The following is a 27,967-nucleotide window of genomic DNA, read 5'->3' on the forward strand; positions in this document are numbered from 1 at the left end:
AGCAGTCAGAATATGAATTTGCATCACAGACAATCCAATCATTCTAGCATCGGGTCTACCATAAGAAAGGGGCTGAAATCAGAAAGAGCGCACCCCTTTAAAACCGAATACACACCCATTTAATTAACTACGCTGTCCGCATCACAACGCCTGGCTTTTTGTCTTTTATTTTCATCCCACACGTTTGGAGGCGACAATACACCTTTTTGCTTGTAGTTCTCCATAAAACCCAAAGAAGAAGACTTCGCCTGGCTGGTTGGCTGGTTGTCTGTCTGTCTGGCGGTGGCTGTATGGTTTGTGGTGTGTTTAGGTCTGACCGTGGTGTTTACAATACCACACTCCGAATGCGATGGGAATACTGAAGAAATGGCTTTAAAACAAATCATTCTCACGTTACTGGTCCTGTTCGGGTTAGTAACCATCGGTGATGGTAAGTGAAATGGTTTACGTTTGGCCCCTTTGGCTTTTGTCTTCGTGTATGTTTTGTTTGTTTGAGAGGGAGAAAGGCTTGGCTGGCATCGCCTGTCGATCATCATGGCGCTGCCTGTCTAGGGTTTAAACCGCAAACACATTATAGCTAGTACTACTTGTTAAACTCGTTGAATAACACGGCCGGTGAAACATGTCACGTGTATTTCTGTAACACATGCATCTGGTTTGCTTAACTGGTTCTATAAATAGAAAATGTGATTTAGTGTGTGTGTGAGTCGATGTAGCTCGCTAACGAAACGTTCGCTAACAAAACATGTTTGCGTCTGTTTTGAGCTACTGTAGCTGTTTGGCTAGTTTGCTAACCAGGTGTGCACAAAGGGACCAGGCTAACAATGTAGTCTGTGCATTTCAACATTGCTTCATGTTTATGTCTTGAAAAGAAGCCGCACGTCTCTGACGTTAACGCTACAGTTATCTGTGAGCGACGGTGTTATGCGTTGGTGTTTACTAAACAATCGCCTGGCGGCCCGTGATTAGAATAGGCTCGAGGGGGGGCTCTTCCGCATGTAACAAGACCCATAGTCAAGCGTTTAGAGCTTTCTATGATTGTATGTGTCTCTAATAACTATCTCAACTGAAATAATGTATATCCATCAACCAATAACTGGATACAGGAACAATTTCCAGACAATTTATTCCTCAGAGGGGGTACTATTTTGTGTGTGTAAATAAATGGTTACTGTTTTGTGACCACCACTACGCTAGCCAAGTGTACTGACAGTGGTGCGACACCAGCCGTCCATTCAGCCGACCCAGACAGAAGTCTGGGTTCTTTGTGATGGAAATGTAGCGAATGGGGGTCTTTTCAGGCTCCAGACCCCCCCCCCCCACACCCACACACACAGCGGGAATTTGGCATATGGTGTCTTTAGTCTATATAGCTACTAGCTAGACGTGTTTGTGTTGTTGGTTACACTGCCTGGTTGTGTTAAACTTACTGAAAAAGCCAGACTGTCACTTTTTTTTAACTGTTGAGAGAGGGTAACGTTTATTTCAGATTCAAAATCATTTGAACATGATTGTTCCACTTGAGGCATTGTAGAGAAGGGCTGGGAGTGTATCGTTATTTTCCTCTGTGATATTTTCTTCTCTATATGAAAAGACATTGCAAGTTAGAATTTGGTGGCCTCCTGTGTGATGCAGCAGTCTAAGGCACTGCATCAGTGCTTGAGGTGTCACTACAGAGCCAGGTTCATTCTAAGGCTGTGTCACAACCGGCCTGCTGCCTGGAGTCCAATAGGGCGGTGTGCAATTGGACCAGTGTCATCTGGGTTAGGGGAAGGTTAGGCCGGGGGGGGTCTTTACTTGGCTCATCATGCTCTAGTGACTCCTTGTGGTGGGGTGTGAGCCTGCAGGCTGCCTTTGATTGTCAGTTGAATGGTGTTTCCTCTGACACATTGGTGCGGCTGGCTTCCGGGTTAAGCGAGCAGGCGTTGCGAAGCGCTGTTTGGCGTGTCTTATTTCGGATGACGCATCACTCGACCTTCACTTCTCCCAAGCCCGCTGGGGAGTTGCAGCGATGAGAGAAGATCATAATTGGATATCACGAAAGAGGGGTGAACTAGTGTGGGAGAGGTGGAGAAATGATTATTGATCAATTATGACAAACCTCCTGGCATTGACAACTTAGATGGAAAGTTACTGACGATTGCAGCTGACTCTATAGCCACTCCTATCTGTCATGTCTTTAATTTGAGCCTAGAGGAAAATCTTTGTCCTCGGGCCTGGAGGGAAGCCAAATTGTGTGAGCTGTACTGTTAGATATCAGTGCAGCCTTTGACATTATTGACCATAACCTGTTGTTGAGAACCTGTGTTATGGCTTTTCACCCTCTGCCATATCGTGAATACAGAGCTATCTATCTAATAGAACTCCGAAGGGATTCTTCAATGGAAGCTTCTCTAATGTTAAACATGTAAAGTGTGGTGTACTGCAAGGCAGCTCTCTAGGCCCTCTACTCTCTTCTATTTTTACCAATGACCTGCCACTGGCCTTAAACAAAGCATGTGTGTCTGAGTATCCTGATGATTCAACCATATACGCATCAGCAACCACAGCTAATGAAGTCACAGAAACCCTTAACAGAGTTGCAGTCTGTTTTGGAATGGGTGGCCAGTAATAAACTGGTCCTGAACATCTCTAAAACTAAGAGCATTGTATTTGGTAAAAGTTATTTACTCAGTTCTAGACCTCCTCTGAATCTGGTAATGAATGGTGTGGCTGTTGAACAAGTTGAGGAGAAGAAATGACTTTGTTACCTTAGATTGTAAAGTGTCATGGTCAAAACATACAGAATCAATGATTGTTAAGATTGGGAGAGGTGTCCGTAGTAAATAGATGCTTTGTGGAGTCAAAAAAGCAGAGCAAGTCCTGCAGGCTCTAGTTTTATCTTGATTATTGTCCAAGTTATGTGGTCTAGTGCTACAAAGAAATAACCTAGTTAAGCTGCAGCTGGCCCAGAACAAAGCGATACGTCTTGCTCTTCATCGTAATCGGAGGGCTAATATTAATACTAGGGGTGTCACTCACCTGGTTAAGAGTTGAGGCTGACTGTTTCACTTCTTGTTTTTATAAGGAACATAGTCAACTTACACACACTTATGCCACCAGGGGTCTTTCACAGTCCCCAGGCCCAGAACAAATTGAAGGAAACGTACAGTATTATACAGAGCCATGAGTGTGTGTGGAACCTTCCATCTCATATAGTGCAAGTGAGCGGCAAGTAGCCTAGTGTTTAGAACGCTGGGCCAGTTGTTGCTGGATGTATGTGACCTGACAAGGTAAACCCACTTGTTGCCCCTGGAAACCCCAAAGATGTTGTGTGTATGTGTAACTCACTAGGTATCCCCCATGACCTGTTGTTGTGTGTATGTGTAACTGACTAGGTATCCCCCTTTCCCATCTGTTCTTCCCCCTGATGCACCTAGTTGTTGTGTGTATGTGTAACTGACTAGGTATCCCCCTTTCCCATGACCCTGACTGGTTCCCCCTTTCCCCATGGGACCTAGTTGTTGTGTGTATGCTGAAGACCCCCTTTCCCATGGGACCTAGTTGTTGTGTGTATGTGTAACTGACTAGCTATCCCCCTTTCCCATGGACCTAGTTGTTGTGTGTATGTGTAACCCCCCCTTTCCCATGGGACCTCTGACTGACTCAGTTGGGTTAAACCCCCTTTCCCAAAGATGTGTAACATTTCCCCCTTTCCCATGTTGTAAAACTGACTAGGTATCCCCTTTCCCATGTGACCTAGTTGTTGTGTGTATGTGTAACTGACTAGGTATCCCCCTTTCCTGACTAGGTATCCCCCTTTCCCATGTGACCTAGTTGTTGTGTGTATGTGTAACTGACTAGGTATCCCCCTTTCCCATGGGACCTAGTTGTTGTGTGTATGTGTAACTGACTAGGTATCCCCCTTTCCCATGGGACCTAGTTGTTGTGTGTATGTGTAACTGACTAGGTATCCCCCTTTCCCATGGGACCTAGTTGTTGTGTGTATGTGTAACTGACTAGGTATCCCCCTTTCCCATGTGACCTAGTTGTTGTGTGTATGTGTAACTGACTAGGTATCCCCCTTTCCCATGCCTACCTAGTATCCCCCTTTCCCATGGTTTGTGTGTATGTGTAACTGACTAGGTATCCCCCTTTCCCATGCGACCTAGTTGTTGTGTGTAACTGACTGTAACTTTCCCATGACCTAGTTGTTGTGTGTATGTGTAACTGACTAGGTATCCCCTTTCCCATGGGACCTAGTTGTTGTGTGTATGTGTAACTGACTAGGTTCCCCCTTTCCCATGTTTGTTGTGTGTATGTGTAACTGACTAGGTATCCCCCTTTCCCATGGGACCTAGTTGTTGTGTGTAGTTGACTTATCCCCCTTTCCCATGTGTGTATGTGTAACTGACTAGGTATCCCCCTTTCCCATGGGACCTAGTTGTTGTGTGTATGTGTAACTGACTAGGTATCCCCCTTTCCCATGTGACCTAGTTGTTGTGTGTATGTGTAACTGACTAGGTATCCCCCTTTCCCATGTGACCTAGTTGTTGTGTGTATGTGTAACTGACTAGGTATCCCCCTTTCCCATGTACCTCTGACTAGGTATCCCCCTTTCCCATGCGACCTAGTTGTTGTGTGTATGTGTAACTGACTAGGTATCCCCCTTTCCCATGTGACCTAGTTGTTGTGTGTATGTGTAACTGACTAGGTATCCCCCTTTCCCATGGGACCTAGTTGTTGTGTGTATGTGTAACTGACTAGGTATCCCCCTTTCCCATGGGACCTAGTTGTTGTGTGTATGTGTAACTGACTAGGTATCCCCCTTTCCCATGGGACCTAGTTGTTGTGTGTATGTGTAACTGACTAGGTATCCCCCTTTTCCCATGGGACCTAGTTGTTGTGTGTATGTGTAACTGACTAGCTGTCACCATCTGCTAAGGGGGATCCTGATAAATAAACAATCTTCCTGTTGCAACTTGCCACTGACAAAAACATTTTAAAATGGAGAGACCGAGAAAGTTACCCAGATCTGCCAATGTCAATAACCTTAAGTGACTCATTCAACTTCCAAGAAGCAGAGAGCAACATTGCATTCCTCCCTTGACCGGATGGTATTTAGATGAGGACATGGTGCACTTTGATTGCTCACATTTGAGTATTTTCCAAGAGGCCGTGTTGAAGTGAGCTGGGTAGAGGTGAGAGCAACCTAGACTACAGGGTTGAGACTCTATGCGAATGTATATCTAGGACTGGCTGGGATGTACCGGAGTTGACCATTTGACTGGGTTAGACAAATGTCACACCCCAGTGTCATGTAGTCCTCTAGTACCAGTGAGAGCGGAGGAGGTTGGTTTCTCAGGCCAAGCAGACAGACTGGGCATGAAGGGTTTGTCCAGCTGGGCTGGGGCTGCTTTATGAAAAGGGGCCCACTCGGCTCTGTCTGGGGCCACAGTTTCACACCGCATAATGGATTATGCCATGGCAAAGCTGAAACCAGATGGTACCAGAAGTAGTCTAGCTAGTGCGGTTAAAAGGAAAAGTTGTTGGGCTACTGTAGGCCCTGGGGGTCTGGTCTGTGACTCAATTTACTCACAGGATCGTCATGCCTCACAGGACACCAGTTTCATCTCCTGTTGATGGCATCATTTGAACTTACCAGTCATTAGCTTAGTCATCATGAGGCCTACATGCCTTTGTGATGTAACTTATTTTTGTGGATCGATTGTTTTTCTCTAAGCTTTGGTGCACAATTAAAGGTCAATACTGCTTTTCAACCAGTCAGGAATAATCTAATGAGTTCAGGGCTTATAAAAGTATACCTAGGCTAAATAGAAGCCTTCAACAACCATAAGACCCACCAATAATTACATTATTTTATCAAAATGATCTGCTTTTTTTTTTTTTCAATCACCGATCTGGCATTCAAGCCTATGAAAATGGCCATTTTGTTGCAATTGTAACCAGAACCAAGCGCATCCACTAATAATGAACAACATCTGGTAGCAGTCTTTATAGAGCATTAACACAGGTTTCAAACAGTTTCTCAAGCACAAGCCCACCGCTAGCGAGTAGCCAGCTAATTTGTATATTTAAAGTCTAGCCAACTTGGATCTTTGTTTGTTAACAAGGTTGAACTGTTATAAATGCACCCTGCCGTCTGTCTCCAACTGTTTAAACAGCCTGTTGACGTTTAGATGTTGAAATCAAGTGGGCTACCTGGATAAGGTGATGCTTATTACTCAGAATGAGCACGAGTTGCCAAGTAGGCTCTGCTCTGTTCTAAATGTTGGCAATTGAGTCATGAAAAGGTATCGTTAGGAGAATCAACTGATTCTGTTGGACCAAACTTCAAATGTAAATAGGGAGTTGACACTTTCTCTGACAACACGTCTTTGTTGTTGTGAGTGGCAGGGGGAGGGGCTTGGTGTCTGTGTGTACGAGTGGGAAGTAGCTAAGCAGACACCACACAGGAGTTAAGGAGACGATACCAAAAAGACACATGCTCATAATAATTAGATATATTGCCTAGTCTCAAATGGACCTGACCACAGCTCTGCATAGCCTATAGTATATTTATTTTATGCTAATAAGGTGAATTTATTGCCTTAGAAGGCCTTGCCTATATATAAAGATCTATTGGTTAACCAGAAGAGCATCTAGAACTGGGGTCTGTCAGGTACTTTCAGCCTCAGGTCTGATTGCCCCCCTCCCTTCCTTAAAAAAAAACAGCATTTTCTTTTATTTTATCGGACCTGGGTCTGATTGTCTGTCTGGGTCCAACTTTTTGCACCCGAGAAGACCTCTACCAGAGACACTGCTGTGAGGCAGTGCAGGGCACATCTCTCCTGCTTTCTCTTCCTCTCTCTCCTGCTTTCTCTTCCTCTCTCTCCTGCTTTCTCTTCCTCTCTCTCCTGCTTTCTCTTCCTCTCTCTCCTGCTTTCTCTTCCTCTCTCTCCTGCTTTCTCTTCCTCTCTCTCCTGCTTTCTCTTCCTCTCTCTCCTGCTTTCTCTTCCTCTCTCTCCTGCTTTCTCTTCCTCTCTCTCCTGCTTTCTCTTCCTCTCTCTCCTGCTTTCTCTTCCTCTCTCTCTCCTGCTTTCTCTTCCTCTCTCTCCTGCTTTCTCTTCTCTCTGCTCTCTCCTGCTTTCTCTTCCTCTCTCTCCTGCTTTCTCTTGCCCTCTCTCTCCTGCTTTCTCTTCTCTCTCCTGCTTTCTCTTCTCCTCTCTCTCCTGCTTTCTCTTCCCCTCTCTCTCCTGCTTTCTCTTCCTCTCTCTCCTGCTTTCTCTTCCCCTCTCTCTCCTGCTTTCTCTTCCCCTCTCTCTCCTGCTTTCTCTTCCCCTCTCTCTCCTGCTTTCTCTTCCTCTCTCTCTCCTGCTTTCTCTTCCCCTCTCTCTCTCCTGCTTTCTCTTCCTCTCTCTCTCTCCTGCTTTCTCTTCCCCTCTCTCTCCTGCTTATTGGTGCTGCCATTGAACACTGTTATGCACAAATATGGTTATTTATTAACCAGGTTCCATCCAACCTCTTTATGTGGGTAAAGTACATGTGGGTTATAAAATGGCCTGATGGAAACAGAACATTTTTCTGGGGTGGCAGGGTAGCCTAGTGGTTAGAGCTTTGGACTAGTAACCGGAAGGTTGCAAGTTCAAACCCCTGAGCTGACAAGGTACAAATCTGTCGCCCTGCCCCTGAACAGGCAGTTAACCCACTGTTCCTAGGCAGTCATTGAAAATAAGAATTTGTTCTTAACTGACTTGCCTAGTTAAATAAAGGTTAAATAAAAAAATGTTGTCAAAACAAAATACGCTAAACAAGGTCAGATGTTGTGTCGGTAAAATTAACTGTGAGAAATGTCGGTGAAAATGTGATTATGTGCGAATATTGATAATATTATTGAAATATTGATAATCTCATGTAGGCAATATGTGCGCTCTGTTGGCTAGAGATCACATGCCAATACCAGAGTATCACACAACTATATAACACCACATCAGTAGAGTTGATAATGCGATGTAAACCCATTTTGTGCACAACTTCATCACGTATAGCATTTTAATTTGCAACAAGTCAAAACATATTGTTTTATACAGATTTTAAAAATCTATTTGCATGTGAATCTGTTGCCAGTTGGCTGTAAATCTAGTTGTTACCTTTTTGAAACGAGGTCCAGTTGTGGCTGCAACCGGACGAGATTATGAACGGCTCTTGTCGGAATGCTTGAGCCTTCCATGTTTGTTGATCAGTGGTAGGCTGTGTTTTGGTTGTACAAGGCTGTCCATCAATAAAACTCAATCAATTCGTTGCATTCATTCTTACATCACGTGATCAATTATCAGTTAGTTTCCTTCTCTGTGCTGCCTGCAGCATGACCTATTTTCCTTCGTTCACATATACAGTTGGTGGTGGTTGGAGCCCGTCTCCGGAGCTGCCAGCAGGTCGGGCTTTATTGCCAAAATCCAGAACTATCCCTTTAACGACCTGGCTAATAACCTCTTCTCTCTGTGTGGTGAATGTTGTAGCCTGGGTCCGCTGGGGATGAGTGTAGCTTTCCCCTTTAATTACCTGGCCCTCTAATGACCTCCATCAACCGAGAAAGCTCTGGATGGCTAATTACAGCTGCAGACATTCTGGCCTCTCATTGACCCGTGGACATAAGTGCTCTGGTATTGTTGCTGTTGGATGAAAACCTCTTATCTGCAAAACGGAAACCTTTCAGTAAATTGGGGGGCTGGGGATTTTCCATAAATGAACATACAATTATACAACTTCAGAAGCTATTTAGGAAACAAATGATTGGGATCCAGGGGTTCTCAAAGTGGGGTCTGGTCCGTGGAGGTACTGCATTTAATTTCTAACATATTCAATAACTTTCGACCAAAGGATTTGTGGAATAAGTTTTAAATTGTGTAACACAATTCCTATTCATCTACCATGTACAGTTGAAGTCGGAAGTTTACATACACTTAGGTTGGAGTCATTAAAACTCATAGTTTTGGCAAGTCGGTTAGGACATCTACCATGTGCATGACACAAGTCATTTTTCCAACAATTGTTTACAAACATATTATTTCACTTATTCACTGTATCACAATTCCAGTGGGTCAGAGGTTTACATACACTAAGTCGACTGCCTTTAAATAGCTTGGAAAATGTCATGGCTTTAGAATCTTCTGAAAGGCTAATTGACACTATACTGTGGATGTATTTCAAGGCCTACCTTCAAACTCTGTGCCTCTTTGCTTGACATCAAAAGGGAAAATCAAAAGAAATCAGCCAAGACCTCAGGAATTATTTTTTTAGACCTCAAAGTCTGGTTCATCCTTGGGAGAAATTTCCAAATGCCTGAAGGTGCCACGTTCATCTGTACAAACAATAGTGCAAATATAAACACCATGGGACCACGCAGCCGTCGTACCGCTCAGGAAGGAGACGTGTTCTGTCTCCTAGAGATGAACGTACTTTGGTGCAAATCAATCCCAGAACAACAGCAAAGGACCTTATGAAGATGCTGGAGGACACTGGTACAAAAGTATGTGTATCCACAGTAAAACAAGTCCTATATCGACATAACCTGAAAGGCCACTCAGCAAGGAAGAAGCCACTGCTCCAAAACCGCCATAAAAAAGCCAGACTACAGTTTGCAACTGCACATGGGGACAGATGGTACTTTTTGGATAAATGTCCTCTGGTCTGATGAAACAAAAATAGAACTGTTTGGCCATAATGACCATCGTTATGTGTGGAGGAAAAAAGGGGGATACTTGCAAGCCGAATAACACCATCCCAACCGTGAAGCACGGGGGTGGCAGCATCATGTTGTGGGGGTGCTGTGTTGCAGGAGGGACTGGTGCACTTCACAAAATAGGTGGCATCATGAGGGAGGAAAATGATGTGGATATATTGAAGGAACATCTCAAGACATCAGTCAGGAAGTTAAAGCTTGGTAGCAAATGTGTCTTCCAAATGGACAATGACCCCAAGCATACTTCCAAAGTTGTGGCAAAATTGCTTAAGGACAGTAAGGAGGCCAACAAACCTGACTCCGTTACACCAGCTGTCAGGAGGAATGGGCCAAAATTCACCCAACTTATTGTTGTAAGCTTAGCTATAGCGTCCCACCACGCTAGCGTCCCACCTCGACAACAGCCAGTGAAATTGTAGGGCGCCAAATTCAAAACAAATCTCATAATTAAAATTCCTCAATCATAAGTATTTTACACCATTTTAAAGCGAAACTTGTTGTTAATCCCACCAGTGTCCGATTTCAAAAAGGCTTTACGATGAAAGCACCAAACGAATGTTTGGTCAGTACCTAGTTACAGAAAAACACAGCCATTTTTCTAGCCAAAGGGTAGTCCCAAAAAGCAGAAATAGAGAAAATGAATTACTAACCTTAGATCTTCATCAGATGGCACAGGACTTCATGTTACACAATACATGTATGTTTTGTTAGATAAAGTTCATATTTATATAAAAAAATCTGTTTACATTGGCATGTTATGGTCAAATGCATTGTCTCAAACAAACATCAAGTGAAAGTGCAAAGAGCCACATCAAATTGCAGAAATACTCATCATACACATTTATAAACGATACAAGTGTTAAAATACAGAAACTTCTCTTTAAGGCAACCGCTGTGTCAGATTTCAAAAAGGTTTTATGGAGAAAGCACACTTTGCAATTGTTAGGTCTGCACCTAGCCACAGAAACCCATACAGCCATTTTCCAGCAAAGGAGAGTGTCAAAGTCAGAAAAAGCATTCAAATTAATCACTTACCTTTGATCTTCATCTGGTGGCACTCCCAGGTCTCCATGTTAGACGACAAATGTTCGTTTTGTTCGATAATGTCTCTCTTTCTGACCAAATACCTCATTTTTGTTTGCACGTTTTGTCCAGTAATCCAAATGCTTAAGGCGCATGCACTAAAGAAATCCAGACAGTTTTTCCCCCCCAAGTACAATAAAAGTTAGTAGAAACATGCCACACGATGTTTAAAACCAATCCTCCAGTTGTTCTTGTCATAAATAATCAATAATATTTCAACTGGATAAAAGCTTCATCAATAGGAAAGGAGAAACCAGAAATGTGCGTTCCCGATCAGGCGCATGGCTGATGAATGGAAATGTCCACTGGCCACTGATTGAAAGTGCTGTATCTCCCTCATTTGTCAGAGTAAAAGCCTGAAACCATGCCTAAAGACTGGCCACGTGTAGCGGAAGCCATAGAGATGGTGAACCGGGTCCTAAGCCTTTGCATGGTGGATAGGCTTTCAATGGAAAAACAGCCTTTCAAAATAATAGTACTTCCTGGTTGGATTTTCCTCTGGTTTTGCCTGCCATATCAGTTCAGTTATACTCATAGACATTATTTTAACAGTTTTCTATCCAAATCTACTAATTATATGCATATCCTATCTTCTGGGCCTGAGTAGCAGGCAGTTTAATTTGGGCACGCTTTTCATCCAAAATTCCGAGTGCTGCCCCCTACCCTAGTGAAGTTAAGCAATTTTAAGGCAGTGCTACACTCAATTAGTATTTGGTATGTAAACTTCTGACCCACTGGGAATGTGATGAGAAAAATCTAATTTTATTCTGACATTTCACATTCTTAAAATAAAGTGGTGATTCTAACCGACCTAAAGACAGGGAATTTGTACTTGGATTTAATGTCAGGAATTGTGAAACTGCGTTTAAATGTATGTAAACTTCTGACTTCAACGGTATATTCTTAACCCTGGGCAACATGGGCCTGGGAGGCTCACAGGGATATTGGTATCCACAGCACTCTACCAATTATACATTTTTTTGTTCAGATGTTGAAATCAAGTGGCCTTCCTTACTTCTCAGAATGACAGCGCGTTGCCAACTCCTTAAACAACTATCCTTTATGCTTATTGCCCATTTCTAAAACTGACCAGACGGCTAGTATAACAGTCTGACTAAACTGCTGCTAGTGGTACATGGTACCACATTGTGCGACAGACTGAGCAATCATTTTCCTCAATCAATGTTCATCGATACTCCTGTTTTAGTAGTGCCTGCTCTGCACACAATATGAGGAGTTGAGACAAACCGGGTATCGTTATAAAGGTTAACCTCTATTACAGTAACATAAATGTTGCCATGTCTTTCGGTGTCCATATGACCGATTCTTTTGGCCCAAACCCCAAATGCTAATAGCAAGTTGAAACCGCTCGTCAGAGAGGAAGGAGTGATGTCATCTTTGATGTGAGGGGGAGGGGTGTAAAGGGGCGTGTCACCGCAGAAGGAGACCAAGAAGACGGGTGGGTGTTAGAAAGACGCTCATAAAAATACAAATATACCTGCTTCTTGTGATACAGACATACGGAATGTTGCACTTAAAACATTAAAATTAAGCCCGATATTCCAAATCTGACAGACTCGACTCTTACAAAGACATGTAGCTAGATAAGTAGCCGATTTGGTTGCTGCAACCCAGAAGGTCATCTGATTCCGATATGAATTAAATACTTTTATTTTAGATTTGTTACGCTATATCAGCAGGACATGTATTCACAGAGGGGGACAACACACTGATCCCCAGTCAGTTAGGGGAGGAACAAACTGGGATGAGAGTTAAGAGTGGCAGCTTAAGAACGGATCCAAGGACAATGGCAGTAGCCTGGTTAAACCAGACTAAACGCTGTGCTCAGCCTGGTTAAACCAGACTAAACGCTGTGCTCAGCCTGGTTAAACCAGACTAAACGCTGTGCTCAGCCTGGTTAAACCAGACTAAACGCTGTGCTCAGCCTGGTTAAACCAGACTAAACGCTGTGCTCAGCCTGGTTAAACCAGACTAAACGCTGTGCTCAGCCTGGTTAAACCAGACTAAACGCTGTGCTCAGCCTGGTTAAACCAGACTAAACGCTGTGCTCAGCCTGGTTAAACCAGACTAAACGCTGTGTTCAATGGTGAATACAGGGTTCCTACCGTTTTTAACCTGGCTACAATAGTTGCCCAATCACTGTGGCATTAGAATATATTCAAACCCTGAGGGGGACTGGGTGGATTCAGGCTTGGTACCTACTAAAGACAGACCCCTAAAGGGCTTAGCGCCGTCAGACTTCAACATCCTCCGGATGAGTAAAAAAGGGGGGTTTACTCTGAAGCGTTCTGCTAATCCTTTCCCTATTCTGGAGGCTTTTCAAACAGCCCTTGAGCTCTCTCCTGTTAGCACTCGTCTCTGTCTCTCCAACTCACTGGCAAGCCATGTCAGTACACGCTTTAGGACTACCTCTAGGTTTGGACTTTCAACAGCAACAGAATTTCTATTAAAACCTGCATAAAAAGGGTAACCACCACACATATCTCCTTGGTATCCATTAATCTTTCTGAGTTTGTTTCACTATTCCCTCTCCTCTCGGTCTTACTCAACCCACTTCCCAGGTTTACTCATTCCCACACACACATTGCAACATCATGATGAGTGACGGTGACCTGCAAGTGGCCAAACCACTCCACCCAAGTCCTGGGAGCGATTCCCACAGTTAAACAGCTGCTGTGTTTTGTGTGGGTGTGTTTTTAAATGTGTGCATGTGTGCTCACATTTTGCATGCGTGTTGTTGGAACAGTGTTTTTTTTTTTTTCCTGGAAAAAGTGTATTGAGTCTGTCTTGCTTCATCGCATGTCTGTCTGACCGGGAAAATGCCAGTAAGTAACTCCTAGTGGAGCGTGTTCATGTTCAATAAAGTTCACACACATTTCCTGCAGATTATACAGCGGTGAAGCAGCAGGCTCTGACAAAGGGAGAAAAACAAGCCAGTGCCACATCCTTCTAACCTGAAGCTATATGGAGAACATGGTTTAGCTAAATATGACCGGGAGAAAGACTCGGGCAGAGAGGCTACTGCAGACCTTCTATAGCCTGGCGATTGGCCCAGACAACACACGCAGTTTACAGAAGTTTTCAAAGCCTCAGGGAAGGTTTCCATAACACAGGGGATCAGCCTTGAACTAAGAGCGAGGTACAAGGACAGTCTGCTATGCTACAGACTCCCTCTAGCCTTATGATGACTGGAGAACAGAAGTCTTCTTGAATACATCAGAGAATGTCAATGTGGCCATTCATTAGATGTCAGATCAATCTTGAACATATTTTCAGAAAATGAGAGAAACTCATAATTGAATGTATTCAAACACACCTCTATTGACCAGCTCACAGACAAGATAGAGGTGATGGGCTTTCTGGGTACATAGACAGAACCAGCATCCCAGCAACTGAGGAAGGACATCAACATGGCTGAACACAGCAAGTCAACTACTTCCTAGAAGTAGTTAATGACTGGTCACTGTGTGATCTGTGGCCTACCAGAGCCTTGAGTTGTGGCCAGTTAGTCCTTATGGTAATTATGGCTTTAACTAGCCAAGCTGAATCTGATCTGGACCTTGAGCTGCACAACAGCTGTACAAGTGTGAAAAGATCACAATTTCTCCAAGCTCAATTAAAAAACCTAGATGGTAACATACTACACTTGAACATAGAGAATGAGGGGCGGGGGGAACTACCACGACACATCAGTGCCCAAAATAAACAGCCGTCAGAGAACAACATTTTTGCTCATGATTTAATTTCCTTGGCGTTTCGAAACAGAATTGAGTAGGCCTAATATCTAAATATGAATGGCCCGTGGGAAGGACAGTTGGGCACAGTGTGGCGTTTGAGTTGGTTGGGTGAACTCTGCTCTTGTATCCAGTTCACATAATTGGTGTCCTTACACTGGTCCTTTGTGCTGAGATTAGAGGGAAACGAGGAGCGACTGGACTGGCCCTGTGCCCAACAAAGAGCAGGGAAGCATGGAGAGGGTGAATGGGGGAGGGGCAGCCGGAGTGGCGGGTGGGTCACACTCACCAGACCTTGTGCTCTGGGGATAGAGAATACAGATCAAATACCATGATGTCATTTGATGAAACGTGTTGGTTTTGAACTAGCTATTTTTGATGCAATCTTCTAATGTCCTATAAAGAGTGTCTGAAAATGTCGTCTTCTGTGGAGAACTGATATGATGGGAGGGGACAATAAAGGTGGTGGTGGGGGGTGGGGGCTTAAGCATCCCCCCCAGCTGTGAGGTCTACAGCTAGCTAGAGCAAGCAGCTGTGACATTCAGTCATTAAAACCCAGTCTAGACTTTGACTTAAAAATAAATAAATAATTGAATGCAGGATAGATGGAGCTGTTTTGGCTGCAAGAAAGTGTGAAGTTCCTATCATTCCTGCTGTGTTCCTGCCAGACAGACATGAACTGTCCCAAATGGCTCCCTATCTAGTGCACTCCTTTTGACCAGAGCCCCAGTAGCACACTAAATACTGAATAGGGTGCCATTTGGGACGTAACACAGTGAAGGAAGGAATTAAGAAAACGTTGTTGCTACAACCAGTGCTTCCATTTCATTTTGACAGAGCTCAGGACAGGCCTAGTATTTGAAATACACATATAATATGAATGACCACCTAATCATATTCCGGGTCTGCATTTGGAACCAATTAAGAGTAGGCCCAACTAACATGCTTGAGGAAATAAACTGCCAAGGACCCAGACAGGTGGAACAAGTTGTACCGAGGGATGAGGAATACTCTACACTACTCCTGTGAGAGCAGTGATCATGTCCACAGGTCCGTGAGAGGCTACACTGTCTGAGACTGCAATTAGTGGTCACACTTAATTTCAGGTCTGACATCTGTACCCTATTTGACAAGGTAACTAACATGACTGAAGTCCCCTACTTCGGTATGTAATATACTGTCAATGTCGGACCAAGTAACTCCATTTTTCCACTAGTATTAAAAGCAGTAGCATAACTGCCCTCCAATTCACTAGAAATGTCATGACTCAAACCTTTTGGGACCAGGGACCCCTTTTGTAATAGCAAATTTATCAGGGACCCCCTCATAGTCAGAACACAATGTGAGATGAATAAAATGTACAACAAGGAGTTTCACTGTGACTTCGGCTGTGCATGGCCGGATGAACCAGGTCCCTTGGGCAATGGGGAAATAACGTTTTAAAGGCCCAGAAATGTAAGTTCTGTCATCTTCATTGAAAGCAATTCAAAGAAACTGTTGATCTGTTTCTGTGTGCACTATTTCTATGCTTCCCGGTCTTAAGTTTAGTTTTTGCTTCTTTTGGTTTTGTACACCAGCTTCAAACAATATTTTTGGTTAAGGAAAATATATTTCACAGCGGTTTAGATGGTTCAATGATTCTCTACACTAGCTGGTTTTGTAACAAACTGAAATTAGGCGAACTCTTCACATTTTTGCAACCCGGAAATGGTGGGGTGATTTCTGCATAGTGCATCATTTAAATGACTGTTTATGTAAGTTTTACATTTTTTTTTTTTTTAGGAATAAAAGGTTTGAATAAAAGTTTTTGTTCAGATGCTGTATAAGGAATTGGCAAGTTGTTCTCATTCTGAGAAAAAGGAAGGCCACTTGATTTCAACATCTGAACAAAAAAAGATGTATAATTGGTAGAGTACTGTGGATACCAATATCCCTGTGAGCCTCCCAGGCCCATGTTGCCCAGGGTTAAGAACCTACATGGTAGATTGACACCCCACACCCCACACACCAAGCCCCTCCCCCTGCCACTTACATCAAAAATGATATCACTTTCTCTCTGACGAGCGGTTTCAACTTGCTTTTAGCATTTGAGGTTTGGTCCAACAGAATCGGTCATATGGACACCGAAAGACATGGCAACAATTATGCTCATCGCATGCTCATCCTCACCAGAGTCTTGACCTGACTGCAATTTGGCGTCGTAACTGACTTCTGTCGGCAAATGGTCACCTTCTATGGCCACTAGCATGCTGGAGAAGTGTGTTCTTCATGGATTAATTGTGATTTTAACTGTACCGGGCAGAAGACCGACAGTGTGTATGGCGTTGTGTGGGCGAGGGGTTTGATGTTGTGAACAGAGTGCCCCGTGGTGGTGGGGTTATGGTATGGGCAGGTATAAGCTACGGACTACGAACACAATTTAACATTTTATCCATGGCAATTTGAATGCACATAGATACTGTGAGTTCCTGAGAACCATTGTGGTGACTTTCATCCACCACCATCACATCATGTTTCAACATGATAATGCATGGCCCCATGTTGCAAGGATCTGTACACAATTCCTGGAAGCTGAAAATGTCTGTTCTTCCATGGCCTGCATACTCACCAGCCATGTCACCCAATAAGCATGTTTTGGGTGCTCTGGATCGATGTGTACGACACAGTGTTCCAGTTCCCACCAATGTCCAGCCATTGAAGAGTGTGACAACAGGCCACAATCAACAGCCTGGTCAGCTCTATACGAAGGAGATGTCGTGCTGCATGAGGCAAAAGGTTTTGGAATGAGGTGTTGGCTGAGCAGGCATCCACATACTTATGGTCATGTGTTGTATCTCAACAATAAGTTTAAAAATATATATATTTTATTTTTTAGGCCATATCGCCCATCCCTACCTGCCAGTGTTGTGATTGGCTGTGATTTTTCACCTTTTTTGATTTCTCCTAACGGGCTGGTGTCTATTTTTTTTTTTTACTGTCTTATATAGTGTAAATTGGGTCATGCGGCCAATGTAGAAACCGCGCTGTCATTTCCTGGTTGCTCAAATTCTACATTGTAGGCTCCCAGGACAGTGTCCTCTCCCTTCCTCTCCTGTGTGTTTTGGGTTCATCTGCAGTGGTGGATCTGGTTTCAGCCACAGGGCTGTCTGGATAAACCCCACTCCTGGGTGTGTTGTCTATTCTGATAGGGACTATCCTGGGTAGTCCATTTAGACTACTCCCTGGACCCAAACTGTTACAGACTTATATCCATTCTGCCCTGCCTATCTAAGGTCTTCGAAAGCCAAGTCAACAAACCGGTCACTGACCATCTCGAATCCCACCGTACCTTCTCCGCTATGCAATCTGGTTTCCGAGCCGGTCACGGGTGCACCTCAGCCACACTCAAGGTACTAAACGACATCATAACCGCCATCGATAAAAGACAGTACTGTGCAGCAGTCTTCATCGACCTTGCCAAGGCTTTCAACTCTGTCAATCACCATATTCTTATCGGCAGACTCAGTAGCCTCGGTTTTTCGGATGACTGCCTTGCCTGGTTCACCAATTACTTTGCAGACAGAGTTCAGTGTGTCAAATCGGAGGGCATGCTGTCCGGTCCTCTGGCAGTCTCTATGGGGGTGCCACGGGGTTCAATTCTCGGGCTGACTATTTTACATTTTACATTTAAGTCATTTAGCAGACGCTCTTATCCAGAGCGACTTACAAATTGGTGCATTCACCTTATGACATCCAGTAGAACAGTCACTTTACAATAGTGCATCTAAATCTTAAAGGGGGGTGAGAAGGATTACTTATCCTATCCTAGGTATTCCTTAAAGAGGTGGGGTTTCAGGTGTCTCCGGAAGGTGGTGATTGACTCCGCTGTCCTGGCGTCGTGAGGGAGTTTGTTCCACCATTGGGGGCCAGAGCAGCGAACAGTTTTGACTGGGCTGAGCGGGAACTGTACTCTGTACAGTATATATCAATGATGTTGCTCTTGCTGTGGGCGATTCCCTGATCCACCTCTACGCAGACGTCACCATTCTGTATACTTCCGGCCCGTCATTGGACACTGTGCTATCGAACTTCCAAACGAGCTTCAATGCCATACAACACTCCTTCCGTGGCCTCCAACTGCTCTTAAACGCTAGTAAAACCAAATACATGCTTTTCAACCGATCGCTGCCTGCACCCGCATGACCGACTAACATCACCACACTGGATGGTTCCGACCTTGAATATGTGGACATCTATAAGTACCTAGGTGTCTGGCTAGACTGCAAACTCTCCTTCCAGACCCATATCAAACATCGCCAATCAAAAATCAAATCAAGAGTCTGCTTTCTATTCCGCAACAAAGCCTCCTTCACTCACGCTGCCAAGCTTACCCTAGTAAAACTGACTATCCTACCGATCCTCGACTTCGGCGACGTCATCTACAAAATTGCTTCCAACACTCTACTCAGCAAACTGGATGCAGTTTATCACAGTGCCATCCGTTTTGTCACTAAAGCACCTTATACGACCCACCACTGCGACTTGTATGCTCTAGTCGGCTGGCCCTCGCTACATATTCGTCACCAGACCCACTGGCTCCAGGTCATCTACAAGGCCATGCTAGGTAAAGCTCCGCCTTATCTCAGTTCACTGGTCACGATGGCAACACCCATCCGTAGCACGCGCTCCAGCAGGTGTATCTCACTGATCATCCCTAAAGCCAACACCTCATTCGGCCGCCTTCGTTCCAGTACTCTGCTGCCTGTGACTGGAAAGAATTGCAAAAATCGCTGAAGTTGGAGACTTTTATCTCCCTCACCGACTTCAAACATCAGCTATCTGAGCAGCTAACCGATCGCTGCAGCTGTACATAATCTATTGGTAAATAGCCCACCCATTTTCACCTACCTCATCCCCACAGTTTTTATTTATTTACTTTTCTGCTCTTTTGCACACCAATATCTCTACCTGTACATGATCATCTGATCATTTATCACTCCAGTGTTAATCTGCAATATTGTAATTATTCGCCTACCTCCTCATGCCTTTTACACACAATGTATATAGACTCCCCTTTTTTTCTGTGTTATTGACTTGTTAATTGTTTACTCCATGTGTTGTCTGTTCACACTGCTATGCTTTATCTTGGCCAGGTCGCAGTTGCAAATGAGAACTTGTTCTCAACTAGCCTACCTGGTTAAATAAAGGTGAAATAAAAAAATAAAAATAAAATAGATGGAATGTATGCATGTTTTTCTTAATTGTTGGTTTCGGATGCCCTCTGCTGGAAATAATGTGGTCACTGCAGTAAGTCAATTGTTTTCCGCTAATGGATTGATGCTCAAGGCCATCAACGACAGTTCATCTCATTCTGTTCTGGAAATAAATCGATGCCGATTTTTAAAATTGATTTTTTTAAATTGATTTGTAATAATGACAATTACAACAATACTGAATGAACACTTATTTTAACTTAATACACCAATAAAATGTAGCCTCAAATAAATAATGAAACCTGTTCAATTTGGTTTAAATAATGCAAAAACAAAGTGTTGGAGAAGAAAGTGTATGTGCCATGTAAGAAAGCTTACGATTCAGTTCCTTGCTCAGAACATGAGAATATATGAAATCTGGTGGTTCCTTTTAACATGAGTCTTCAATATTCCCAGGTAAGAAGTTTTAAGTTATAGCTACTATAGGAATTATAGGACTAGTTCTCTCTATACCATTTGTATTTCATATACCTTTGACTATTAGATGTTCTTATAGGCACTTTAGTATTGCCAGTGTAACAGTATAGCTTCCATACCTCTCCTCGCTCCTACCTGGGCTCGAACCAGCAACACAACGACAACAGCCACCATCGAAGCAGCGTTACCCATGCAACCTTCAATGTTATGTCATAATTACGTAAAATTCTGGCAAATTAGATCGCAACAAGCCAGGCGGCCCAAACTGTTGCATATACCCTGACTCTGGGTGCAATGAACGCAAGAGAAGTGACACGATTTCACCTGGTTAATATTGCCTGCTTACCTGGATTTCTTTTAGCTAAATATGCAGGTTTAAAAATATATACTTCTGTGTATTGGTTTTAAGAAAGGCATTGATGTTTATGGTTAGGTACACGTTGGAACAACGATACGCACTGCATCGATTATATGCAACGCAGGACACGCTAGATCAACTAGTAATATCATCAACCATGTGTAGTTATAACTAGTGATTATGATTGATTAAGTTTAATACAAGCTAGAAACTTACCTTGGCTTCTTACTGCATTCGTGTAACAGGCAGGCTCCTTGTGACGCAGGTGGTTAGAGAGTTGGACTAGTTAACCGTAAGGTTGCAATATTGAATCCCTGAGCTGACAAGGTAAAAATCTGTCGTTCTGCACCTGAACAGGCTGTTAACCCACCGTTCCCAGGCAGTCATTGAAAATAAGAATATGTTTTTAACTGACTTGCCTGGTTAAATAAAGGTTAAATAAAGGTTAAATAAAGGTGTAAAAAAACAACAACAATTAAATAGGCCAAATCGGCGTCCAAAATCACCTATTTTCCGATTTTGTTCTGACAACTTGAAATCGGCCCTAATTAATCGGCCATTCCGATTGATTGGTCGAACTCTACCCTCTGTCTGCTCCTCAGACCACAACGGAAATGTCTGACTTTGCAATCCCGATCACAATTGTTTTTACTGACCAAATAAAAATCATCAATTGGCAGTTTTTCTAACCTCCTTCCTCCCTCTTTTCCCCAGCCCTGCGGTGTAACTGCACCAACTGTGCAAAGTCTGGTTATGAGTGTGAGACGGACGGGGCCTGCATGGCCTCCACCTCCTTCATCCAGGGGCTTGAGCAGCATGTAAGGATCTGTATTACCAGAGACAGCCTTGTGCCCCCTGGCCAACCTTTCTACTGTCTGAGTGCTGAGGGACTTCTCAACACACACTGCTGCTACACTGACTACTGCAACAGCGTTGACCTCAAGGTCCCCTCGCGTGAGTAAAGCTGAAGTTACACCAGCCGTGTATTGCATGTGCATTCCACCAGAATAACTTCCTGTCATCGTCTCCTTTATCTGCAGTCATTTGAGAGAACAGGACTAGTGAAGGCCACCCCCTTGTAGACATTCCCCATGTTGCTTTTATCCTTTCAATTCTTTCATATCAGTGCAGATAAGGGAGAGGTGATGAGAGGAAGCCACTTTGGACTATTGAGATGCACCCTTTGTGTTTAGTTTAAACCGGAAAGATAGTAATACCACTACCTTGTTCTCAATGTCTCCCTCTCCAGTTCCAGTGAGCTCTGGTGGCCCCTGGGGGCCAGTGGAGCTTGTGGCTGTGATCGCAGGGCCAGTCTTCCTTCTGTGCATGCTGCTGCTGGTGGGAGTGTTCCTGTTCCAACACCACCAAAGGGCCTACAGGTGAGTTGGCACTGCGTGATGGGAGGGCCCTACAGGTTGTTTGGCACTGCGTGATGGGAGGGCCCTACAGGTGGTCCATCAGGTAGCCTAGAGGTTAGAGAGCTGGGCCAGTAGCTGGAAGGTTGCTAGTTCAAGCCCAGAGTGGGAACTGACCTGGCAACTGGAGGGCTGCTGGTATCAGGTCTGTGTGGGTTGAGATGACCAGAAGGTGCATTTCAGGTTCTCACCATAGACAATAAATCTCTCTTCTGGTACAGCCACAGGCAGAGGCTGGAGGTGGAGGACCCCTCCTGTGAACACCTCTACCTGGCCAAGGACAAGACCCTGCAGGATCTCATCTATGACATGTCCACCTCCGGGTCTGGTTCTGGTGAGTAGACTGAGCCTACACTGCTTGAATAAAAGGTTCTAGATATGGAACCGCAAAGCATGCTTATTTTTTTAGCAGTATCCTCTACCCTCTCGAGCAAGCAGAGGGTATACATTGCTGTTCAATGTTAAGAATATCCTTTAGTTATCTCCATAAGGAACATAGTAGATGCATACAAGTTTGTATTTAGGTAAAAGCCAAACGGCATCAGCCAGGAGTACCACTATTTGCTCTTCTCTCTGCTTCCCCCTGCAGGCCTGCCCCTGTTTGTGCAGCGTACCGTAGCCAGGACCATTGTTTTGCAGGAGATCATAGGGAAAGGCCGCTTTGGAGAGGTGTGGCGGGGGAAGTGGCGTGGAGGAGATGTGGCGGTGAAGATCTTCTCTTCCCGGGAGGAGCGGTCGTGGTTCAGAGAGGCTGAGATCTACCAGACCGTCATGCTGCGACACGAGAACATTCTGGGATTCATTGCCGCCGACAATAAAGGTGAGCGTTCTCTCACCACACATACAATAGGGCAGGGTTTCCGTTGTAGCGCTGGGTGTTTCACCAGCAATATTAATTTATTTACCAGACATTTTATACATGTACTGGACCCACATGCATTGCATGCGTTATTTGATTTTTTTACCTTTATTTAACTAGGCAAGTCAGTTAAGAACAAATTCTTCAATGACTTTCAATGATTCTTACGAAATTCCGATGCTCACTTTGAAGATGTTTAGGATAATTGTTTACATTTACTTTTCCTCAGCCAGCAAGACGAGTAATGAATAGCAACATCGCTAGCCTATGTCAATCTAATATCCCCCATAGTAGAAAAGTGTACCTATTCTATTGGTCAGCTTGTTGATCTGTGCATGAAAGAAATGGCCTATTAACTGTTGTGGGACGACAGATCCCAAGTTCATCTTACCAGTAGGACCTAGGCTACATAAGAAGCAATGAGGCTGATACAACTAATCAGACCGTTTGGCTTAAGATGTTGATAAACTATTATTTCTTCACATTAGAAACTCAGCAATGTGCACAAAGCAGCAGGCTATGCGCAAATCTTTGTTCCATAATGCAATTAGTGGGGAAACTCTGTCAAAAGGGCACATGCGAGCAGTTTCATGTGACGGAGATGAAAATATCCATTATAAATGTAGAAAGATGGGAGATCTAAAGATGCAACAACTAGCATGGGTTGCTAATATGACTAGGATTGTCAACAACTAGCATGGGTTGCTAATATGACTAGGATTGTCAACAACTAGCATGGGTTGCTAATATGACTAGGATTGTCAACAACTAGCATGGGTTGCTAATATGACTAGGATTGTCAACAACTAGCATGGGTTGCTAATATGACTAGGATTGTCAACAACTAGCATGGGTTGCTAATATGACTAGGATTGTGCCTTTGGCGAATGGACAATGAAAGAAAGTTGATTTGAAAACCAAGAGAACATGAAAAAAATAGGCTACTGGTTTCAATGGTATATGGAAATCATTATAAAATAATTGGTTGGATATAAATTTGAAGCAAGGTAAGACTTGCCTGATCTGAAGCAAGACGTTCAGGTTTCAAACAAATAAGTATGTTTTCAGAAAAATAAAAACCAGATACCTTATTTACATAAGTATTCAGACCCTTTGCTTTGAGACTTGATATTGAGCTCCGGTGCATCCTGTTTCCATTGATCATCCTTTATGTTTCTACAACTTGATTGGAGTCCACCGGTGGTAAATTAAATTCATTGGACATGATTTGGAAAGACACACACCTGTCTATATAAGGTCCCACAGTTGACAGTGCATGTCGGAGCAAAACCAAGGAATTGTCCGTAGAGCTCAAAGACAGGACTGTCGAGGCACAGATCTGGGGAAGGGTACTAAAACATTTCTGCAGCATTGAAGGTCCCCAAGAACACAGTGGCCTCCATCATTCTTAAATGGAAGAAGTTTGAAACCACCAAGACTCTTCCTAAAGCTGGCTGCCCGGCCAAATTGAGCCAGCAGGAGTGAAGGGCCTTGGTCAGGGAGGTGACCAAGAACCCAATGGTCACTCTGACAGAGCTCCAGAGTTCCTCTATGGAGATGGAAGAACCTTCCAGAAGGACAACCATCTCTGCAACAACACTCCATCAATCAGGCCTTTATGGTAGAGCTGCCAGGCAGGAGCCACTCCTCAGTGAATGTGCATCTTAAAACATAATATTATTTTGATGTTTGTATTGTGGAAAACATTGAGTCATGTGAATACTTTCTGAAGGCATTGTATCTCTGGTGTTATGTAGGTGCATTTCAAAACAGCGCACCTACTGGCTGTAGTTTATTGACCATAGAATTCTCCTCCCTCTCTTCTCTCCCTCGCCAGATAACGGCACATGGACTCAGCTGTGGCTGGTGTCAGACTACCACGAGCACGGCTCTCTGTTTGACTACCTGAACCACTACTCTGTGACCATCGAAGGCATGATCAAACTGTCCTTGTCTGCTGCCAGCGGCCTGGCTCACCTGCACATGGAGATACTTGGAACGCAGGGTTAGCACAGCGGGGAGATTTAATTATATGGACCATCCATGTTCACTCAGCCCATACGTTTTTACATTCATAGACTAGGGTGCGTTCAGCAGGTTTGGAACATTCAGATAGAAATATGTTATGTACAACAAACATTCCTCTGACATGTAGAACAAGGAATCATGTCAGCTCTATTCATGCCATTCCTTTCTGCAATGTTTGGCAGCTGAACGTGGCCCAGGTAACCAGATCGATTTGTGGTTTAGATCCTCCCTTGTTAAAATATTCCAGATATTAGTAAGGAAGTTGGCCTTGCCCGAGCCAGAACTGCTAAATGTAAATGTATTCCAGATATTTGTTTAGCTGATTTTAATTGTTTTTCTTCACTTTACATGTTACACCCCTCACCATGGCCATAGCTTGCACCTATTGCCCTGCCTTTGAATTTGATAAGGATTCTCATTAGCTGACGCCTTGCCGACAGCTAATCTTCCTGGCGTCCAACACACAACTGAAAATACATTACAGACTAAATACTTGACTGTTTACAAAGTAGTAGACATTAAAAACCTTTAACAAAATAGACAGTACAGACATTAATTGACCTGGTTTAAATATTGTGTGCTCCCTCCATTCCAGTCTTCCAACTCAGTGTGTGTTCCCCTCTAGGCAAACCTGGCATCGCCCACCGTGATCTGAAGTCTAAGAACATTCTTGTGAAGAAGAATGGCATGTGTGCCATTGCTGACCTGGGGCTGGCAGTACGCCATGAGTCAATCTCTGATACTATAGACATCGCCCCTAACCAGCGCGTTGGCACCAAGAGGTACTGAGACCACTGGTTGCCCCATCACACACACACACACACACCTTTTCAATCTTTGAATTGGTTTTAAAAGTAACTTTAATTCAATCCTGTCTGTTCCAGGTATATGGCTCCAGAGGTCCTGGAAGAGACCATCAACATGAAACACTTTGACTCATTTAAGTGTGCTGATATCTACGCCCTGGGGCTGGTGTACTGGGAGATTGCACGTCGCTGCAACACTGGAGGTAAGACACTGACTGGGTTTCAAGTCTTTCTTGGAGTCGTGTTGCGCAGATGATCAAATCTCACAACGCCTGGAGAAGGTTTGTACGCGCTTGAGATTGATTAAATAACAAACTGCATAGAATCACTGATTTACAAATCACCTTGTGCCCCAAATAACTAGTCACTATGAGTTCAACATTAGGGATTCTGTGCCACACCCTGTAACTTCTCAGGAACCACATTAATATGAACAAATGTTCTGATATGTGTTCATGAGTGACCTGGCTGCTCCTCTGCCCCCCTATAGGTATCCATGAAGAGTACCAGCTCCCCTACTTTGACCTGGTGCCCTCTGACCCTTCCATAGATGAGATGAGGAAAGTGGTGTGTGACCAGAGGCTGAGGCCTAACGTACCCAACTGGTGGCAGAGCTATGAGGTAATGACACAAATACAAACACCTCTGGACAGAAACATCACATTTGTTGACTTGCTGGACAGAAACATTGTGTTTGACTGAGCGTTTAAATGTAGATATGGTGGAAACAAAACAATCATAATTATTTTTATTGTACTTTATTCATTTCCTTTGTGTGTGTATGTCGTTGGTTGATCGAACCCTCTCACTCTTCTCCAGTCTCTGCGTGTGATGGGTAAGATCATGAGGGAGTGCTGGTACTCTAACGGCGCAGCCCGCCTCACAGCTCTACGCATCAAGAAGACCCTGGCTCAGCTCAGTGTCGAAGAGGACATCAAGATGTAAGCTCAGTGTGGGACGGACGGCAGAGCCATGTAGCTCGCTGGAGACTCACAACTACAGAAGACATGAAATGTGTCCCAAAGGGCACCCTATTCCCAGTGTAGTGCACTACTTTTGACCAGGGCTTATAGAGCTCTTGTCAAAAGTAGTGCACTATATATGCACTAGAGTGCCATTTGGGACTAGACTACAGAGAGCGGAGTGACACTACACAGGGAAAGAAAGGACAGACCAAATCCTGCCAGTTTAAAAGCCACTCTCCAAGTTGTGACAAGGCCTACCTCAACTTTTTATCCAAAACTACTGAGAAATTCCCTTCTGCCCTTTGTTCTCCTTCACCATGTTATCCCACCCTCCTCTCCTTCCCATTTCACCTCACTACTGCTGTTAATACTACTATTATTATCAGTACAAACTGCCCTGTTCAGTTTGTTTTGTTCTGAAGCAGGAATTATTACTATTGTACAGTGACAGGGTAAAAAAAAAAATAATAATCTTAAGAAAAACAAGTGTTCCCTTCAACAGACTAGCTACATCCTGAAAACTCATTGATGTGACTTCATGCCCACCATTTTAAGTTAGAATATTGTGTTATAACTTGTTTGTTTTCATGGCAATGTATTGCTGTTGCATGTGGGAGAGTAGCACAAGCACTGTTTTTGTCCTCCAGCCCCACAGTCTGTACAGGATGAAACAAACCTACCATATAAGGCAGGAAGTCACTTCTATAGGCATGTCCCAAGATGCATCAGCAGAGTAGACTGCAGCTATTCCAATACTGTTTTCAGAAGCCTGGAAAAAACTACAGCCTATTGGACAACATTTCACATTTGTCATTTAACATTGTGTTTTTATTTAAACTGATGTAGTGTGCATTCTGCTACTTGAATAATCCACAAAAATCATGTTGCACTCCAAGTCTGACTCACTCCTCCTTGTACGTGACTCCTATATGTATCTCATTTTACATTTGTTCCAGTTTTTTTTTATTTAAATGTTTTAAATCTGGCAGGGATGTTTTAAGGGTTTTATTTATTTGTTAATAGTTGTATTATTTCATATGTTGATGAATACACTGTGATTTTTGATGTGATGAGGAAGCAAGTGAGATTTATAACATTTTAATTCTGCATTTGTGATAAGTTAGCTGGGGTAGCTCCAACCTCTAACTACTGGCTTTCACATGTTCACTCTAACAAAATGGACTCATTTCACCTGGGGGTAGTGCTAGTGGCCAATACACTGAGCAATGAAAATCCTGTTTTATTATAGACACTACTGATGGATCTGTTTTAATTTGTATATAAACATCTTTTATCTCATTGGGGGTG

At 43.7% G+C, this 27,967-nt stretch overlaps 1 protein-coding gene across 1 annotated transcript; it reads left to right on the forward strand.

Annotated features, from left to right (window-relative positions):
- The first annotated feature begins 91 nt into the window (after window positions 1-91).
- Window positions 92-27,958, forward strand: LOC118360674 (activin receptor type-1B-like). Its single transcript, XM_035739964.2, has 10 exons — window positions 92-430; window positions 21,301-21,540; window positions 21,836-21,965; window positions 22,223-22,335; window positions 22,591-22,821; window positions 24,698-24,865; window positions 25,514-25,670; window positions 25,773-25,897; window positions 26,185-26,315; window positions 26,514-27,958. The coding sequence occupies exons 1-10, from the start codon at window positions 367-369 to the stop codon at window positions 26,637-26,639; spliced, it is 1,485 nt and encodes a 494-aa protein (XP_035595857.1). The 5' UTR covers window positions 92-366; the 3' UTR covers window positions 26,640-27,958.
- Window positions 27,959-27,967: the final 9 nt, after the last annotated feature.

The sequence above is a fragment of the Oncorhynchus keta genome, chromosome 28 (assembly GCF_023373465.1).
Source record: "Oncorhynchus keta strain PuntledgeMale-10-30-2019 chromosome 28, Oket_V2, whole genome shotgun sequence".
Classification (NCBI taxonomy): Eukaryota; Metazoa; Chordata; class Actinopteri; order Salmoniformes; family Salmonidae; genus Oncorhynchus; species Oncorhynchus keta.